General features: G+C 40.2%; 1 protein-coding gene across 1 annotated transcript in view; it reads left to right on the top strand.

Moving 5' to 3' along the window:
- Positions 1-3,522: 3,522 nt before the first annotated feature.
- ESYT1 (extended synaptotagmin 1) overlaps positions 3,523-19,762 on the top strand; it is an 869,597-nt gene continuing 853,357 nt past the window's right edge. The window contains exon 1 of the mRNA XM_044083745.1: positions 3,523-4,208. Coding sequence (XP_043939680.1) covers positions 3,891-4,208 — 318 coding nt within the window. The 5' untranslated portion in view covers positions 3,523-3,890. The remainder of the gene's footprint in view (positions 4,209-19,762) is intronic.

Genomic DNA, 19,762 nt, shown 5'->3' with positions numbered 1-19,762 from the left:
TACACGGTGCCCCCCACCACACCACCAAGTGCCCCCATCCTGTCTACCTACACCAAATAAATAGTGGAAAAGCGCCCCTACTATAGTGGCGCCCTAGGCAGCCGCCTAGTTGGCCTATGCCTAAGGCTGGCTATGTGCTAGGTCTAGCTTTTGTTTCTACCAGAATATCCTTCCAGTTTTATACACTCCACTGTGTTAAAATAGTGAATATAAACCACCAAAGTTAAGAATGAGGTTTGCAGGCGTGTACTTCATGAAAAAGAATTCCTTAACTTCTTTTTCAGAGCTCCTCTTGGCAGTAAGAAGCAACTTAAAAGCCTGCTGGAGTCATAACCCATATTAACATTCATAAATGCTTCATTTTAATCCAGGGTCTAGGAATGAACTCTTGGTAGAAAAATTGTCGAAAACTTTTTTTCCCCTTATTTCTCTTACCCCTGTTCAACTTTAAAACAAATAAAACAATGACAAAAGCACTGTTTTGGCTTGGAAGACTCCCAAATCATGCTTTAATGCAAATGAAGAGCAGTTACAAGTGCTTCAAAGCAGTACATTCCAGTACAATGAATAAGATGTTAAGACCATACAGCTGGATTTTTATTCAAACTGAAACTAAACCTCCCAAGAGTGTGGCTATAATCTGCTCTTCATCTCTAAATAAATAGCTATAAATATCCTCAGGGATATTATACGGATTATGTTTCTCCTGTGTTTCTCCTGTGATCCCATCCTTTCAACACTACATAAGGATAGTAGGGAAACTACAAGTGTGAAATGTATTTTAGTGTATTCTGCACTGTCGCATGTTCCCATGTATACTTTATGACCTGCACATGATTTGACCATTTATCACAAGATCATAGGAGATTACTAGGCTAATGGCTCTGGGGCCCTTACAAGTCTAGCCAAAGGTGATAGTTTCCGGGGTTTGTAGTTGCTCCTCCTTTGTGGAGAGGAATGATTGTAGCAGTGGACCATGCAGTAGGGACAAAGCCTGAGTTGAACCTGGGATTGAACAGGGCACACAGGTGAGGTGCCAGTTCATTATATAGTTCATGTAGAACACAGCCATTTATCCACAAAAAAAGAAACCCCAATCAGCACCTGTTGCCCTGTCAATGGAGGGACAAAGGTGGAACCCCTGGGGCAAATTTGTGGTTACCCGTCCACTCATCAAGGTCGCACCTGAAGAGGGTCAGCAACGCACTTTGTTTGACGTGTATGGGAAGTTTATTCCAGAGATGGGGCAGCCTCTGGGAGACAAACCTGTCTCTCCAGTAGGTTTTGTTAATGTCGCATATTAGATTTAAGCCTTTTGATTGAGTACTATGCAAGGAGTTAGACTTATGGATAATGAGCATCTGTAGTACAGTAGGGTCTGAGAGTGCCTTGTAGGAGAGAGACAGATCACCTCTGAGCAATCTGTATGACAGAGTAGAGGGATAGTGATTTGAGCCTGTCCACACAGAACATGTGTTGGAGACCATGGATTCTCTTTGTGAGGTATTTCTGTGGTCTTTGCAGTTGGTGCAGGTGTTTGGAGAGGTACATACCAAATGGGGTGTTGTACTCAATTACTGGCCTAATGAGGGAGGAGTACAGAGAGGTAATAACCTTTTTTCTAGATGCAATCCATGTACTTATGAGATGAACCAAGTAAAAGGCTTTTCTGACCACTGCTGCTACATGGTGGTCAAACGTGAAATTGTTAATTTGTATACCTAGGTCTCTCACCACAGGTTGTGTGCTTAGGGGGGTTGCCATTAATGTGGTAATCAGTAAGGGGCGTGTTTTTGATGAATGGTATGATAATACATTTTTTTGCATTTAACTTAAGGCCATGACTTTGGCACCAGGTCATTTGTTCCTGTGGGACCCTATTAAAGTATGTTAACATCATTTGGGGGAGGTCAATGACAGCACCCAACTTAGTCGTCCGCAAACTTGGTCAGCCACAGGCCTTTTGTCTTTGCCTGGACATTTGAGAAGTATATGCGAAACAATATGGGTCCCAGGACAGATTCCTGGGGGACACCACTAGTGACAGGTCTTCTGTCTGAGGTGGTGGCACCTATTTTGACCTTGTGGGCCCTATCAGTGAGCCAGCTGGCCACCCACCCGATGAGATAGGGATTTGTGCCAAGTTGTGTTAGCTTTTCGATGATGTCCGAGTGGGGGATTGTTTCAAAGGCTTTGACCAAGTCAAGGTGAGCTGTATGTACTTTCCCTCATCTAGTGCGTTGGTGACAGTCTCAAAAAAGTCAACCAGGTTCAACAGGCAAGATCTGCCCTTGCCGAATCTGAACTGGGTAGGGTCAAGTGCTTGGAGATTGCCTGTGTCCTTGTTTATGAGGTCCATAATAATACGCTCCATGGCCTTACAGATAAGACTTGTCATGCTAATGGGGCGATAGTTTCCAGGGTCAGTAGTGGCACCACCTTTGTGCAAAGGGATGACTATGGCAGTTCTCCACTCTGCTGGAATTAAGTAGCAGGGTCCATTTTTAACTATTGCTCCTAAAAACTTAGATGATAGATTAACAAGTTTTGTATTAGCTTGGATTTTCTGAAGGAAATCAAGTCTGAAGCTCAAATGTTTGACATTATTTTCTGGCTGTAATCCTCAATGATTTGCCAGTAAAACAAAAATGTTATGAGGAACTGACCAAAAATATGAGGCAAAAATCTGCAAAGTCACATCGGTAAGGGTTGTCTTTGACGGGGTTTGCTGTCGTGCGCATCTTAACACAATCACCGCCCTTCTCAGAGTCTCAGACCACAAGAATTCTTGCATATAAACTTTCACGTTATAGAGCGGATTAGACCTGCAGTTTTCAAAAACAGGAGCAATTTAACGAAATTTGTGTTGCGGGATGAAATAGAAATTTAAATTAGTTTCTTTATGTACGCGTTTCATACGGAAACAGTTTCTCTGATTACAAAAAAAATGTCAGTAATTGTTGACACTACGAATGCATACATGTCATACTTGTAACTTTAGTTAAAAACATCCACGAGAAAGAAGTCCTACGACTGCGAAACACATATGCAGTAAATATAAAATTACCTAGAAGGCGCGCTCGCACGCACACACAAACACACACGCCGAAGAAAAGAGCCTTCACTACCGACTTGTTATGTCACAAGCTGACTTCTGACTGTTCTCACTCTGTGTTGATCGACTAGAGTCTTAAGAAACATAAGCCGTGTTTATTACTTTATATAATAATAAATACGTTATTAAAGCACTAAAATGCTGTAAAACTTTCCGCGCAATTTGCTTGAGGGAAAATATTCTGCAAAATTAATGGCAACATGATCTGACTCTATTGTTTATTCTTAATTATGGATGTTTCATGACATTCGTTTGTTAAGAAGTGTAGACGAGTTTAATTAAGTGAATAACGGGAACAGTAACTTTGTTAATTTGGAGCATCTCATCCCCACCCGTCCAGTCTGCGTCTGTTTTCCCCTCCCTTCGGCCCGCCCACCTCCTTACTATTGCTTTGCAGCTGGCGAGCATCACTAGACTGCGGGGCAGCGGGTGATGTAACGGGCATCTAAAGGGAAGGGCCACGCTGGAAGGCGGGGGGTTTCATTGGTACTTGTCCTAAGCATTGGTCAGCCTGTTAAAAACAGGACCGACGACAACTGGCTAGATAGTATTGTTGGCACGGCAGTTGGGGTTAGCAGCTTTTTGCTGCAGACTTTGCAAACTTCAGAGTGCAGACGTCTTGTATGCATTAGGATCTCAGTTTTTGTACTTGTTTTTCTCGCCCGGTAATTAGCTTCTCCATCTTTTGTTTTGAGAGTTTCTGCAAACTTCTGTACTGCTTATAACTATCTGCTTTTGTGCTGTGTCCAGTGGTGGGGACAGAAGAGTTGAACATATGGAGTCTAAAAGAACCGAGCCTGTAAAGGAGGAAACAGCTAGCACCTCGGATGGCAGCATCCCCATGGCAGACGTGGTCGCTGGGGCTATGACCTTCCTTAAAACGATAGCCTTCCTGATACCCGTCTACTTGGCTGGATATTTTGGACTGAGCCTGGCCTGGGTGTTACTGGGGCTCGGCCTCTACCTGGGCTGGAGATCGACTCGACAAAACAAGGAGCAGAGCCTAGAGAGCGCTTCTTATGTGCTGCACAACGAGCGGGATGCTGTCACCGCCAAGAGTATGTTCCTCACCAAGAGGGACCTCCCGGCTTGGGTAAGTTACCCCTTCAGGTCATCATCACTAACTGTAACTTCCACGATCACTGCCTGTCTGCAGTATAGCTCATCAAAGTTACTTTGTTTCTGCTGTTCTATGCTTAGTGTCAATTCTGGGTACATTGGTGTACATCATCGTACAAGGAATTATGCATTGCATTTCACACCAAACAGGCATATATAGTAAGTTATAATATAAGAAGCTGACTTTGTGACAAGAGAGCCACTTTAGCATGCTTGAGGAAGGGACAGAGGTAGTATACGTCATCCTCTTTTATATTGTTTGTTGAATTTTGCATGTATAGGCTCTGCACGTGGAGCACACTAGATAGCTCTGTGATGCCTCTTGTCATATTTAAGGTGTGGTGGTGACGGTGGATTCTGCTGCTGACTGGAATTTAGGGAATTTCATACCAGATCCAGAGGAGGACATAAATCTCATTGACAAGTTGTACGTGTCTTTTCAGACACAATTTCGAATTTTAAAACATGTACGAACGTATTTTTTCTAAACTGTTTTATTTTTCATTAGTAATGACTTTCTGTTTAGTGCATCCACCTCCACGAGCAAAGCACAATATAACTCCCACGCGTTTCTTAGAAATGCCGTAGTTGTCATTGCAGATGACTGCTGGATGCGTAATTGCCTGCAATTTTATTTTCAACTCGCAGGTGTAACAGTGTAGCTGTAAGAGCAGAAACACATCGGTAGCAGGCATTTGTAATTTATTTTTCAGGTGGAAACTGTTTTAATTACTGGCAGAGAAAGCAGATGATTACTGCTTGGCAGCAAAACTTTATTGAAGCCCTGGAACTATGATGATCTGTTGTGGAGTACAGTGACTCTGCAGACTTCCACATAAATAAATACCCCCCTCTCCTGTTTTGCTGTGTTGTCAGACTGGAGAAAACTGTTTCACATCTTATATGAAAAACAACAATGGAGCATGTCTTGTTTTGTTGGCACAGGAAGTAAATAAAAAGGTGAATGAATAACTGGGCCCTATATTCTGCAATACTGTCTGTTCTACACGTGAATACTTCTAGATTGTTATGGTACTTGTAACCAAGCACTGTGTAAGCTAACAGCTATGCAAACATAAAACGGATACAAAATAATAAAAACAATAACAAGTGCTGGTGCTATAGGTAAAAAGATAATGAAATGAATCAATGTTGTATGCTGGTCTGGATAGATGGCTTTTTATTAATCTCTTAAATCCTGACAAGAAAAAGTATGCAACTCAGTTTAATATTACTCCACACATCAGACGCAGTGTATGTGTCTGACCAAATCATGCCAGGCAGTAACAGTCAAAGTTTTGCATAAAACGTTAGAGTAGTGTGTTCATGTCGCAGATAAGGTAACAGCTCAAGAGACATTTTAATGAGAAAGTAAATCACAGTATGTCACTGTGTCAAAATCTGAGGTGTAAAGTCATACTAAACATCTGAACTGCACATTTTTCCACAGTGGCCTTTTTTATTTTTTGGCTTCATCTTTTGAGCTGATCATATATGGTGTTGGAAATTATACATGCAGTTCAGCAAAACTTGAATCTAGTTTGTACCTGTTTTAGATGTGCATGTGCAGGATGGCTGGCAAGGAGTACACATTTAAAATATAACTACAGTGGTAACCATCGCAGTGGACTCTCACACACCGGAAAAGTGTAAGAAAACTGCAACAGAGCTTTGCAATGTCCAAAACAAATGAACTGTGACATGACATGATTCAATCTTTTTCTGTGGCCAAAGCCTGGAGCACCTTAACACTAGCTATTAGATCTAAACATTTTCTCATTCAACAGCTCTTGTCACCTCTCCCTTTCTACAGTCTGGACCTGCTCTTGCTCTAACACCTCACACTGTAATGCTTGACTTTGTGATCTTGCTTTCACTTACTTGACACTTTCTTCCCTTCTTTCTGTTAGCATCTACTAACGTCTCAGTGTTGTATGCCTCCCACAACTGTACAGCGTGTTTTATTCAACGTTTACCTTGTATCTGAATTTGACTTACTCTGTATTACAATCCCTGTGAAATTGCAACTGTTGAGAAATCCTTTTCTCATCTGTATTTTTTACAGTTATTTTACTTTTCCTGTGCATGTTTTATTGAGCTATTCAGTTGTAAATCCTTACCCTTTGTTAACTCTTATAGTTTATATTTTACATATTGTACTTTGTATTGTGGAGCTTTTCTCCTAGGGCTTCCACTGAAAATGGCTGTTCCAGGCCCAGTGAACTATCCCGGTTAACACATGTCAATAAGTAAATAAATTGATGTTAGAAGCTGGATAATTTGCAGTTTAGTGTAGTTTCAAAAAGAAAAAGTGTAGATAGGGATACACCATATATGGCATGTCATACAGTTTTAGGTTCATAGGTAGGTACTAGGCTATCGGCCCTAGGGCCTATACAAGCCTATCCAAAAAGGTACCCTGGCTTTCGCCACCCAAGAAAATTATTTTCTTGTGCCCCTGTCGAGCAGAGCCACATAGGTGATCCCCGGGGTGAATTTTCTATTTCCCATCCAATCATCAAGATTTTTCTTGAAGAGTGCTAATGAGGAGCTTTGTTTGATATAGATAGGTAGTTTGTTCCAGAGTATGGGAAGTCTCTGGGATAGGAATCTATCCCTCCAGCATGTTCTGTTTATTGTGGTGACAAGGTTTAGGTCCCTAGAGCATGTAGCTCGGTGGGATTGGGATTTCTTTAAGGGAGCATGTCCAACAGCTCTGGGTTTGACATAGCTTTGTATGTTAGGCAGAGATTGCCTCTGAGTAGGAGATATGCGGCGGAGTAAAGCTGGAGTTTTTTTAGATGGTCTGCGTAGAGCATCTGTGAGGCCAGTAATCCTCTTTGTGAGGTATTTCTGCGGCCTTTCCAGTTGTTGTAGATGTCTTGTGAGGTACATACCAAAAGGGGCGTTGCACTCTATAATGAGTCTAATGAGTGACGATTTGAGGGGAACAATGACCTCTTTTTTCCTGGATGAGAAACCTTTTGTGATGAGGTGTGCCACGTAGAAGGATTTCCTGACTACTGTGGCAATGTGATTATCAAAGGAGAGACTACTGTCCACCTGTGTCCCAAGGTCTCTTATCACACTTTCAATGTTAAGTAGACTACCACCTATGTAGTAGCTCATTGGTACAGAGTTTTTACCGAAGGGGATGACAATGCACTTTTTGGCATTGAGCTTGAGGCCATGGCTTTGACACTAGGCATCTGTCTCAGTGAGGCCCTTTTGTAGGATGTCCACATCGTTAGGAGTTTCAATTATGGCTCCTAGTTTGCAGTCATCTGTGAACTTCATTAGCCAAAGACCTTCTGTATTAGCCTGTACTTCAGAAAAGTAGATACCAAACAGGAGAGGACCCAGGACTGAACCCTGTGGTACTCCACTTGTCACTGGTCTGAAGTCGGATTTGGAGTCTGCTGCTTTCACAGTGTGGGTTCTGGCAGTGAGCCAGTTGGCAACCCATCTTGTGACATATGGATTTATACCTAGTTTAGTGAGTTTATCTATAATTCCAGAGTGAGGGATGGTGTCAAAAGCCTTGGCGAGATCTAGATAGGCAGTGTGAACCACCTCACCCTTGTCTATGGCTTTGGTATGTGCTTCAAAGAAGTCAATCTGGTTTAGGAGACATGATCTACCTTTTACAAACCCGAACTGAGTGGGGTCCAGAGTTTGGAGATTACCAATGTCTTTGTTTATAAGTTCCATGATGATACGTTCCATGGCCTTGGAGACCAGCCTTGTTAGGCTAATGGGGCGGTAGCTCCCGGGGTCTGTGGTGGCTCCCCCTGTGTGGAGTGGGATAACTGCCGCTGTCAGCACAAAGCCTGAGGTGAGGCTATGATTGAGCATGGTTCTTAGGTGGGGTGCCAGTTCATTCTTTAGTTCATGTAGAATGCAGCCTGGGATGTTGTCAGGTCCCATGGATGCTGTGTTCTTGGATTTGGAGAGTGTGGTTTTTACCTGTGCAGCCGTGATTACAGGAACTTTGCATTCTTCTGGTATAGAGATGGACCCTTTAGGGGGTGGGGGGGGGGGCTAAAGTTAGCACTGAACCTGTCTGCCAGGATGTTGGCAATATCAGTTGGTTCTGTATATTTAGTGCCATTGTGCTGTAACTCAGAGCAGATCTGAGTGTTGCTATTGAGATTTTTGACCTAGCTATAGAATGCTTTGTGGTTGTCTTTAGAGTCAGTGGTGATTTAGTTTTCATACTGTGGTGGTGGTGCTGCGGTAGCGTTGTCGCCTCACAGTAAGACGTTGTCCTGCTCGATTCTCAGCTAGAGCGTCTTCTGTGTGGAGGCATGCGTGAATGGGCGTACCTTCGTTGAAGGTTGTGTGTCAGGGCCAGCAACTCGGCACGTAAAAATCTGCTGCCAATCATTAGCTGACCGGAGTTCCGCTGTGGCGACCCCTAACTGGGAAAAGCCGAAAGACACAACAACTAGCTTTGGAGGATTTTATGAGGGATCTCAGCTTCTTACTGAGGCTGACCAGGGAGTTCTTCCAGTCATGGGATTTTACTCTTTTTTGCAACAGTTTCTTTCTTCTGTTGTAGAGTTTGTTTATGGCAGGGGAACACCAGATTGGTTTCCTTTTTTGGAGTATAGCATCTTGGTTCTGTTAGGGATAGCACAATCCATGCTGTCGTATAAGTGCTTATAAACTGCATTTGTGTAGGATTCAGCAGTCATACCTCTATTGTCCACCTGCATGGGTGTTGTGAAGTTTGCCACTTCTGTCTTAAGAAGCACGAAGTTGGCTTTGGAGAAACGGTGGTTTCCCTAATGGGGGTGGAGATGGGATGTGGATGTCTAGGCTGATTAGCTTGTGGTCGGATTTGACCAATGAGGAATTGACCTCTGGTGTGGAACACCAGTTGCCCATGTTGGTAATGACCAGGTCTAGGATATTGCTGCCCTGGTGGGGGTATGGATAAGTTGATCCAAGGTGTTGGAATTTATGAATTCCAGAAAATGTTGAGCAAAAGAGTTGGTACATGAGTAGTTTTCCCAATTAATGGTGGGGAGTTGAAATCGCCCATTATTAGGGTGTCGGGTTGTACCCTAATATTTTCCAGTGTATCAAGAAATGAGGAGTGGGAATCCTGGGGCTTGGTGGGAGATCTGTAGCAAGTTACAATTTGCGGTCTTGCCCAGAGTTAGTTGCACTTGGATAATCTCGGATGCATTATGCTGAGCAACTAGCCTGGAGGTATGGATATCCTTAATGAATATGGACACGCCTCCGCCTTTAGTGTTTCGGTCCAGTTTAGGTGGCCAAAAGGTGTGGTATGAATTATAGCCTGGTAATGCAGGGGTGCCCTCTGGAGCTTTGAACCAGGTCTCTGTCACTGCACAGATGTCGATGTTCTCCATTTTAAGGAGTGCCTCAAGTTTTGGGAAAAATATATTTATGCAATGGGATGTGCTAGAATTTAAAGAAACTTTTTTTAAAGAATGCCAGCTTGCTATTGCTGTTTTTTTTTTTTTTTTTTTACTTAAGTTTATGACTTCAGGAGTTTTTAATGGCTATAAAAGGTATGCTGTATAGAAAAGTGTACTGTCTGAGATGAGTCGGGGGCTGCACTTTTTGCATTCTGGAAGTCGGTGTACGGTTCTGAAACTCTCGCTATTGTGAAGTGTTGTACAAGCATCACTATACTGGTATATTATTAGCACACGGAGAGTGTATCACAGAGATAAGTAAGTACCTCCTACAGTTATGTAACTCACTATCATATGTGAAAGGAAATGTAGCACTTTGTATAATTTTCTTAAGATTGTTAGCTGAAGTCTGTTCCTCTACTAGTCTTGTATGCCTTTCACAGTGAGACATCAGTGGAAATGGTTATAATCTAATGGGAGAAAATACAGGGAAGCATAGACTGTTTATACAAGGGCAAAACCTTGGCTGTCTGTTTTTAATTGGTCTTTGTTCTGTCTCACAGATTGTCCATCTAGCCAAGTAATACCATTATTTGTGTTAAAAATCATGCATATATATCTCAGTCAGGTAAGATTTGTATCCTGTTTAAATAATTCATTTAAAAACTCAGTCATTAGCTTGTCATTGTGCCTTCTAAATATTTGCTTTTTAGATGCACAGTTAATGGATGGCCCTTCAGAATAGTGGCTCATTTTTATCTGCTGTGTTCGTGATTAGGTAGAAGGGCATCTTTTTTAGTGGAGGGCTGGGTGCAAAGGAAAGGTTCAAATGTCAACACAAATGCTTTTCTTTCTTAGGGGTTACAACTAGTGTAAATATAGGGCAATAGAGCCCTTTATAGAAATAAACATTCTGTCGTTCTGAGGACCATAAATAAGGGACAGCTTGTGAGAGGTGAATGGAAAAGACTGACTTCCTGACATTTTTATCATCATTGCATTTTTCATTTCCATAAAAAGGAGATGGAGTGAAGTTATTTTCCCAGCTAAAGGAAATGGGGTGAAATTACTTCCCACCTAGAGGAGATGGAGTGAGATCACTCCCTAGTTTAAAGAGATGGGGTGATGTCACTTTTCAGCCAAAACAGATGGTTTGAGGTTACTCCTCTGCTAAAGGAGATGGGTGAGATTTCTCACTAGCTAAAGGATCTGAAATGAGATTACTTCCTAGTTAAAGGAGATGGGATGAGATTTCTCCGTAGCTAAAGGATCTGGGATCAGATTACTTCCTAGTTGAATGAGATGGGGTGAAATTACTCCCCAGCTAGAGATTATGTGTGAGATTATGCCTCAGTTTAAGTAGAATGGGTGAGATTTCTCCCCAGCTAAAGGAGTTGAGGTGAGATTACCCCCAGTTAAAAGAGTTAAGGAGAAATTACCCCGTTTAAGGGAGTTGAAGTTGGATTACTCCCCAGCTGAGGGAGTTGGAATGGGATTATCCCCCAGCTAAAAGAGTTGAGGTGGAACTACTCCTTAGCTAAAGGATTTCAGGTGGCACCATGCCTTAGTTAAAGGAGATGGGGTGAGTTTACTCCCCAGCAAAAGGAAATGATGTGAGATTATCCCTCAGCTAAATGAGATGGAATGGTACTTGGATTTACTACAAGTGCTTGTAAGGTAGTAACTTGTAACACACTTGTTTGCTACCACTTGCACTAAACTGCACATGCCCTAGCTCCCACTAACCGGATCCTACCTCATCACCTAGCCCTCCCATTACCTGACCCTGCTAAACTGTATAGCCCTGCCAGAATCCTAACTCAACTCCAACCTAGTCCCTAACCTGAAGTCCCACTTCCTAAACTTAACTTAAACTCCCCCTCTCATTCCCTAAATATAATGTCCCCCAGTTTTCTTAATCCTAAAACTCCATTCAATTCCCTACACCTAGAGTCCCCAATTGCTGCCTTAGCCTAAAGCTCCTAACCCTAGACTCTCTGATTGCTCCCTAATCCTAAAACTCCACTTCTCCCTAAACCTCAAATACCATGATCACTTGGTAATCTTAAACTTCCCTTCTGTTTGTATAAGACATCTCCATCCCTCCCCGAAGCCTAACTCTCCCTTCTGAACACTGATTGAAAACCTAAGCTACATTCCCACCTTTTTCGCTCTCACTCCATGCTGCCACACTTATCTTGCTCACACTAGAATATGTCTTTGGGCAGAGTGTGGCAGCTCCACTCTTTTCACACAGCTGCTATACGTTGTTCGAACAAATACTTAACTTCAGTTAAGAATGGCAGCCCGTGCAAGCTACAATAAGATTGAGTCCTTGGCTGACAGACAATATTCTTTGAGCACCTGGGACACTGAGGTTTGTAGCAGACACAGAATACTCCCCATTTTAAAAAGATGATGGTAAGATTACACCCAGCTAAAGCAGGTCTGGTGGGATTACTGTCTAACTAAAGGCAAGAGAATGAGGTTAACCACTATCTTTTTTTAACACTTTTATTAAATTATTGCTTAAGGCAGAGGTGTACATACATACATTAATATAAAAGAAAACAAACCATAGTAACATGTTTCCAGTTACTTACATTATATATCACATTTGATTTTTTATAAATATCATCAGTCCAACATCACATAAGTTGTTCAATTCCTACCTTCCCTTAAACCTCCCTCCTCTTGCAGAACATTATTCTGCATGCATTGTTCCCTCAATTTGTTTATTTATATGTAATTTGTTCATTCCCTTTTCTAATGATCCCACTTCCACTTCTTTTATCTCTGTTGAGGTGAATATTCAGTACTTCAAATACAGTTGGTTAAGACTTTGATTTCCATTTTCTAGTAAATGCTTGTTTTCCCAGTCATCAAGGTTAAACTTAACAAGGCCTTACTATGACAAAGCAATTCAGGTCCTGTGTCCTAGCTCAGAAGAATCATTTTCTTAGTTACACCCATTTGCTCACCCAATATTTCTGACAGAGTACTCAATAGAGATTTTTTAAAGTCTGCAAACTCATTACACTCTCAAAAACATATGTTCCCAGTTACCTGTTTCTTCCCCGTCACGCCTTCAGTATTTGCTATCCACCTGAAGAAAAACTCTTTGAAGTTTACTTGGAGTGTAAAATGCCTATGCAAACACTTCCAAGCAAAAATTCTAACCTGCTAGACTTTGATGTACAGTATACATGGTAGCCATACATATGTCCTCCCATTATTCTCTTGAAAATTGCTTATCCAAGCTCTCATCCCAATTGTTTCTAACCTTCTCTGACTGATTCTGATAGTTTTTGTGCAATATTTTACATGACCTACTAATTATGTCTTTTTAACAGCAGCTTCTGCTCTACATTCAACTAAAATCTCTACCAGAGCAGGTCTTTCACTTAGGAGTCCTCTATCCCAATCTGTTTGCCAGTACTCTGATATCAATCCCTGGTAGGGAAGGCAGTCTCTAGCCTGCAGTCCAAATGCCTTCTTGGTCTCATCCCCTTCTACTACGTTTCCCTCTCCGGTTATATTCTCGCAGTACCTTGGTTCCTTTACTAGTTTTCACCAGTAAATGTTGGCCTCCCTCTTGCCTATTCTCTTGTACCCCTACTTGCAGTCATCCCTATCAGCACAATCTCCTTTCTCCATTCTTGGGTTGGCTTAGTTCTTAGAATACGTTCTGCTACTTTATGAATATAATGTGTTGTATGGTTGTTGTTATTCTCCCTAAAGAGCTGCATCCTAAATCCCAGTCTCTCCTTATTTCCTGAATTTCCCTTCTGCTTCATCATCATCCCTTTCCACTTTGAATTATAAATTTCTGCTTGTGTTATGTATATGAGCTTTAACTGTGTAGCTCTAAAATATTTTTTCAAATCAAGTAATCCTAAATCACCTTGTTCTATTGGAAGGATCAGCTTATCCCACCTACACCCTTGCTCTGTACCCTTTACAGATAAATTCATTTGTTAGTTATTGTTCACAACGTTTCCTATGGTTGATAAAAATATGCCTGGCCTATATATAAAACTAAAGGTACTAAAAACATTTTCACTACTTGTATCTCACTATCCATATCCATAAACAAGAGCTTCCAGTTTCTCAGTTTTTTTATTACTTTTTAGTCTTTTCACACGTATCCTTAGCTGACATAACAGCGTTTTTAATCCAAACTCCTAAATACTTCATCTTATCATATCCTCATAAATATGGGTATTGATGAACCAGTTCATGCGTGGGTACATCATTTATGGCTTTAGCCTTTGTTTTAGCTTCATTAATTTTATATCCCAAAAAGACTTGAAACTGCCTGAAAATGTTCCACAACGTTGAGATGTTTTTTTTTCTGGATTTGTCAGGTACAAAGTAATATAGTCTGTAGATAAAGACAACGTTTCTTGATGACCATACCAGTTATATCCTTGAAGTTCTGACTCCTTTATTTTCTTGCCAGTGGAGCTAGATATAGAATAAGTAACAAAGGGGAAAGAGGAAACTGCTCTCTGGTTCATCTGTTCAAACACAACTTCTCAGAGAGGAACCATACTACTTTAATTCTTGCTTTTGGTCCTTCATATATCCTCCTAATTAACCTTATTATTATATCAGGAAATTGCAAGTGTTTCCATTGTTCTGCTTATCAAATCCCATCTTACTCTGTTGAATGCTTTTTGCATTAACCCCCCCCCCCAACAGAAGCAGTATTTTCTTACTTTCTGCTTCCCTCTGGATCATCATTGTTCTATTAATGTTGTCAAATGTTTGCCTCCCCTCGACAAAACCACATTGATTCATATCTATCAATTTTGGCAACACATTTTCAATTCTTTTAGTTAGTAAAGGCATGATCACATTATAATTGTGGTTTAAAATTGATATGAAGCTGGGTCTGATGGGTCTTTACCATCTTTAGGTATTAACAGATATCAGAGCTTACAGGATGTTGGTGCTTCCCCTCCTTTTAAAATACTGTTAAATAAAACCTTCCAGATCTTTGTCACTTTCTTCCCTCCTAACTTCCAACCTTCCACAGGAAGACATTCCTGCAGCTTGATTATACATCACCATCATTATCTCTTTTTCTTCTATCTTAACTCTTAATCATTGAGACTCATCTGCCTCTTACATTGGCATACTAAAGCCTTCCGTAAATATTTCCATTTGTGCTCTTTTGTGATTTCCATCCTTTCCTGCACATTGTACAAAATTTTGGCAATGTCTCTAATACCTCTACAGGATCTCTGTTTATTTTTTGCTTGTTAAAGGCTCTCTAAGTTTGGCAACAACACTTTATACTTTCTGTTGCCCAAGTTGTTGTGCTCGAAGTTTTTGTTCTCTGGAGTTATTATCCAAAAATAGTGGCTTAACAGCAGTTTTCCTAAACTTATGCATAGTATCCAGATAATCCCTTATTTTCTCTGTAGTACTATGCACCTGCCTCTCTTCTTGTGCTGTGAGATTCCTCGTGTTCTGCAGTAGTTTAACCTTTGTCAGCTGTCTAAATCATTCCAATTACTTCCTAGTCATGGCTCTTTTTGTTTTTATTTCTCCCTTATTTTAAACTCCATTTTCATTTTATTCCACTCACTAGATATAACTTCTGGTGAAATTTCTATCTTCCCTAATAACTCTTGACTAATTTTCATGACTCTTTCCTTACGTTCCTCTCTTTTTAACTAGTAGGTGGGAAAGCAGCAGTGTGTCGTTTTTACTTCATTACCCTGCATATTCATCTTAGTTTTTATTGGGGGCATGACCTGAAATAGTTACTGGATGTGTGTTTGAAGCTTTCAATTAAATGCACCTTTTCTTGTGAAATATAATTTATGTGTAGTCCAGGCCAGTTATTTTACCTTGGGGAATAATATGTAAATTCTCCCTTAGTTCTTACTGCTGAATTCACATCTTCCATACCAACTATTTTCATAAAGTTTTCCAAAAATCTACCCTCTTTTGTTATATTTTACCGTCTGCCCCCCCCCCCCCCGATACATCCTCCCTGTTGCAAATCAAATTCTAGTTCCATAGCAGCAGTTTTTGGTGGAATGTAAATAAATGCCAGTGCAATCCTCATGTCTTGGCATTAGCCCCTTACTATCACAGATCTTCTAATATTCTCTCTCTCCCCTCTTCTATCACTTTTGGAGCTCTACTAGCAATTAGTGTAATTACTCCCCTTTTCTTTGTCCGTGACGGTATTCTGCTGAATATCTTTTCTTTATCAAATTCACATGTTCTTTTCTTTCCAGATATGTTTGCTGTGGCATTGCTATTTGCATGCTGTATTTCTTAGTATAATTAAGTGCCCTTACCTTTCTGTCTATACTTATAAGGCCATTTAAATGTCAAAATAATATGGATAGCATTGCCACTATGATAAGAAGTTATCGTTCCCACCTCTTATACACAGTAGCTTTTTGAATTTATATTTCCAGCTTTTGTGTTATATGCACTCACTAATGTTTGGCAGGTTGTTTTTTTATACAGTTGTTTCTTGTCTCCATTTGAACCTATGTCACATTTTCCAAGACTTTTTGTTTTAATGAAAAACCTCAAACAAACAACTAAATACATTTTTAGAACACCTCTATAACATATTAACTTGGAATAAACATGTAAAACTGTATTCAAAAATATGAAGTTTAACTCTCCAGATAGGAACAATTACCCCAAATCAACAGCTGCACCATTACCTAACTTAAAATTAAGGCTACCCATGCTAAAGTGCCTGTTACAGCCTGTGCTCTGACTTACACTGACTTGACATCTGTTCCTTTCTTATTTCTATTCCCCTCCCAAATGTGAAAAACAGATTGTTTGCTTACAGAAAACTTTAACTTTTTGCCTTAAGAAAAGTGCACCGGATATCTTTAAATAAAATTAAATTCTAAACTGGTTTATTAAATGCATTAAAGTGTTAAGGCTGCTAGAGAAGCTGCTATTTATTACTTACTTCCAATAATTTCAAACTTTGTTTATTATTGAACTGCTTGCCGTAATACTTGGTTACTCCCCATCTTTAGGAACTAGAGTAAGATTACTCCCCGGTTCAAGGGGATATGGAGAGATTACTCACTGGTAAAATGAGTTGAGGTGAGATTGCTCCCCATATGAAGGAGATTGAATGAGATTTATTTCACGTTTTAATGAAGTGGAGTTAAATTACACCCAGATAAAGGAGATGATGGGTGAGATTACTCCACAGTTAAAGGAGATGGAGTGAGTTTGTTGCTCATCTAAAGGAGATGGAGTAAGGTACTCTCCAGTTAAAGTAGTTGGGGTGAGATTTCTCTCCAGATAAAATGATGGGGTGATATTGCTCCCTAACTTAATATGATGTGTTGAGATTATTCCCTAGCTAAAGGAGATGTGGTGAGATTACTCTACAGCTAAAGGAGATGGAGTGAGTTTATCCCTTGGATAAAGCAGATGGGGTGAAATTACTCCCCAGCTAATGGAGATGGGTTGATATTTTTTCCCAGCTAAAGGAACTGTGTTGAGATTTCTCTGCATTTTAAGCATATGGGATGAGATTTCTTCCCATTTTAAGGAGATGGGGTGTAAGTTCTCCCCATTTTAAAGAGATAGGGTGAGATTACTCCTCAGGCAAAGGAGATGGAATGTGAATACTTCCAGCCAAAGGAGATGAGGTGTGATTACTCTTCAAGGAAATAACTTAAAGTGGGGTTACTCCCTAGCTAAAAAAAAGTGAAGTGAGATTATCCCCAGCTAAATGAGATTGGGTGAAGTTACCTTCTAGATAAAGGAAGTGGGGTGCTATTGCTCCCCATCTAAAGAACATGGTGTGAGATTACTCCCAGTTAAAAGAGATGGTGAGATTACCCCAGCCAAATGACATGGGGAGAGATTATTCCCTACATAAAAGATCTGATGTGAGATTACCCCTGGCTGAAGAAGATGGAGTGAGATTATCTGAAGCTAGAGAGTATGGGGTTAGACTGCTGTATAGCTAAAGATTTTACTGAGTATGAAAACTACTGCCATGACTGATCTCTTGTGAAGTAGCAAGTGAGGAATCAGAAGTTACCGTCATGGAACGTGGGTTCTATCAAATTAATTCCTGCATCTTGAAGAGATAAGTTCCATCTGGTAGTGCTTGTGTTGGTCTGCTTCAGCTAGTGAGACATGGAGTGTGGGGGTTCTTGCAGAACAATGCATGGAGTGAGTTGTGGTGGGGGAGTTGTAAAGTGAGTCCTTTCAAAAAACTGGGAGTCATTGTGAAGCCGTTCTTTTCCAACAACCTACTTCTATGACGTGTTTTATAAATCCAGCACTGCAGATCAGCACAGATGTAGGCGCAACAACTTTAAAGATCCTAATACATAGAAAATTATAAATCCTCAGTTTGAAACATTTTAACTTTATGGCTTGGAATGTCTCCGTAATGGCATTACTAGCTTATAAAGAGATATGTGTTTTGCATATCTAAATGATATTGCAGTGAAAGCATTTTTGTAGATTAGGACTTGTTTATTGAATTCATACTGTAAAAAAATTATAGTACTTCAGTATGTAGAGAACATCTGTGTATAGTATGAAGTAATACCATGACAGTGATTAGGCTTTATACAGAGCAGTAAGGTTGGAAATTTGGGAGATATTTTCATTGCTTCTTCAAACAATGTTACAAGACAAATTTTAACTGAACCTTGTAAGACCGTCCTTTATTACTGAAACACCAGATGATAAAACTGGGATAAGACTAGCATTCAGATGAAGACAACAGGCTGGCATTTGGATGAAGCCAGCAGTTCTTTCTGCTTCAGTCTTTGCCAGCAGCAATGGTCAGCTAAAATTTAGAACAGAAATATAAATAATAATCTACCAGTCTATGTGTGCAGGAAACGATGATTAAGACATATGATATATGTTAAAGTGACAGATGTTTAAAAACAATGAAAATCTAGAGCTGCACAGCACATGACAGAGGTGACAAGCCTTCACATTCAACATTATTTATGTATTTATTGTTTGTTAAGCAGACTGATCCAGGAAGGATCCTGCCTGGGTACAAGGGAAGTTATGAGTGACAGCAAGTAACATGCAGTAATAAAGCACAGTTAAGACCAGTGAAGTAAAATAAACGATACAACAAACAAATTAACAATGAGAGATGCCTGTGCAGCTCACCATGCCAGAGCAAACAATGAAATTAGAATGTATCTGTCAGTATTCTAAAACTGTTACTGAAATTACAGAGGACTGCTAAGCAACAGTCACCTTATTAAAGGGAATAAGAAAAATTAGCAAGGTGTTTTAGTAATTTCTTGTTGTACAGATAAGCCAAAGTTGTGGTCTTCATTGGAAGGAGTTCCTCAAACAGCTGATGATGGCTTGTTTGTCAGAGAGTGAGCTTTGTAGGGGATAGCTGTAGCTCTTGGATGGGGCTAAATGGATGTTGTCTTAGACCACACAGGAAAAGAGGAAGGTTTTCTTTCAGCAATGTCTTGAAAAAAACTGCTGTCATCTGAGTCTCATGACTTTCGTAGTACCACTATCCACATCCGTAATAAGGTAAGACTTTTGTACTCAAAACAGGCAGGTAATAATTTCAAGACTTTAGTACTCAAGACAGGAAGGTAAGAATTGCAAAATATTAAAGTAGTTCTTATTTTTTCAACACATATGATGAAGATTTTTTTTTGCAGAGTGACAGAGAAAGAGGAAACATGAATTGCTTGTAGTAATGTTTCTCCTTGCCAGACTAGCAGCTTACAAATTTTATGTTTTGAATCAGATTTCAGACAGTAAGAAAAAAAGTATTGCATGACCTGCTTCCTCATATGTTTTGTAGAGAGACAGAAAGTTTTACATACCAATGGTGGATTCTTGTCAATGGATCAACAACTCATTGACTTGAATGCTGAGTCATCAAAAAAAAGTTTAAAACAACTTTTCAAATAACCTCAGAGGTAAGTTGTTTTTGCAGAGGAGCAATCACTCTGTACTCCCTATATGAGGATACCCCCTCTACACCACCCAAACATATATATATATATATATAGCTAGCCTGAGGTCACTCAGCAGTTGAGAAAAAGGAAAACTCAGCTATTGGAAAATTCTATTTTCATTCTGTTTTCTTTTATGGTTCGGCAGTTACATAAACAAT

This window comes from Protopterus annectens, chromosome 9.part0 (assembly GCF_019279795.1).
Source record: "Protopterus annectens isolate FY-2018-M chromosome 9.part0, PAN1.0, whole genome shotgun sequence".
Taxonomy (NCBI): Eukaryota; Metazoa; Chordata; order Ceratodontiformes; family Protopteridae; genus Protopterus; species Protopterus annectens.
The sequence above is the reverse complement of the archived record's forward strand: the minus strand, read 5'-3'. Positions and strand labels throughout refer to the sequence as shown.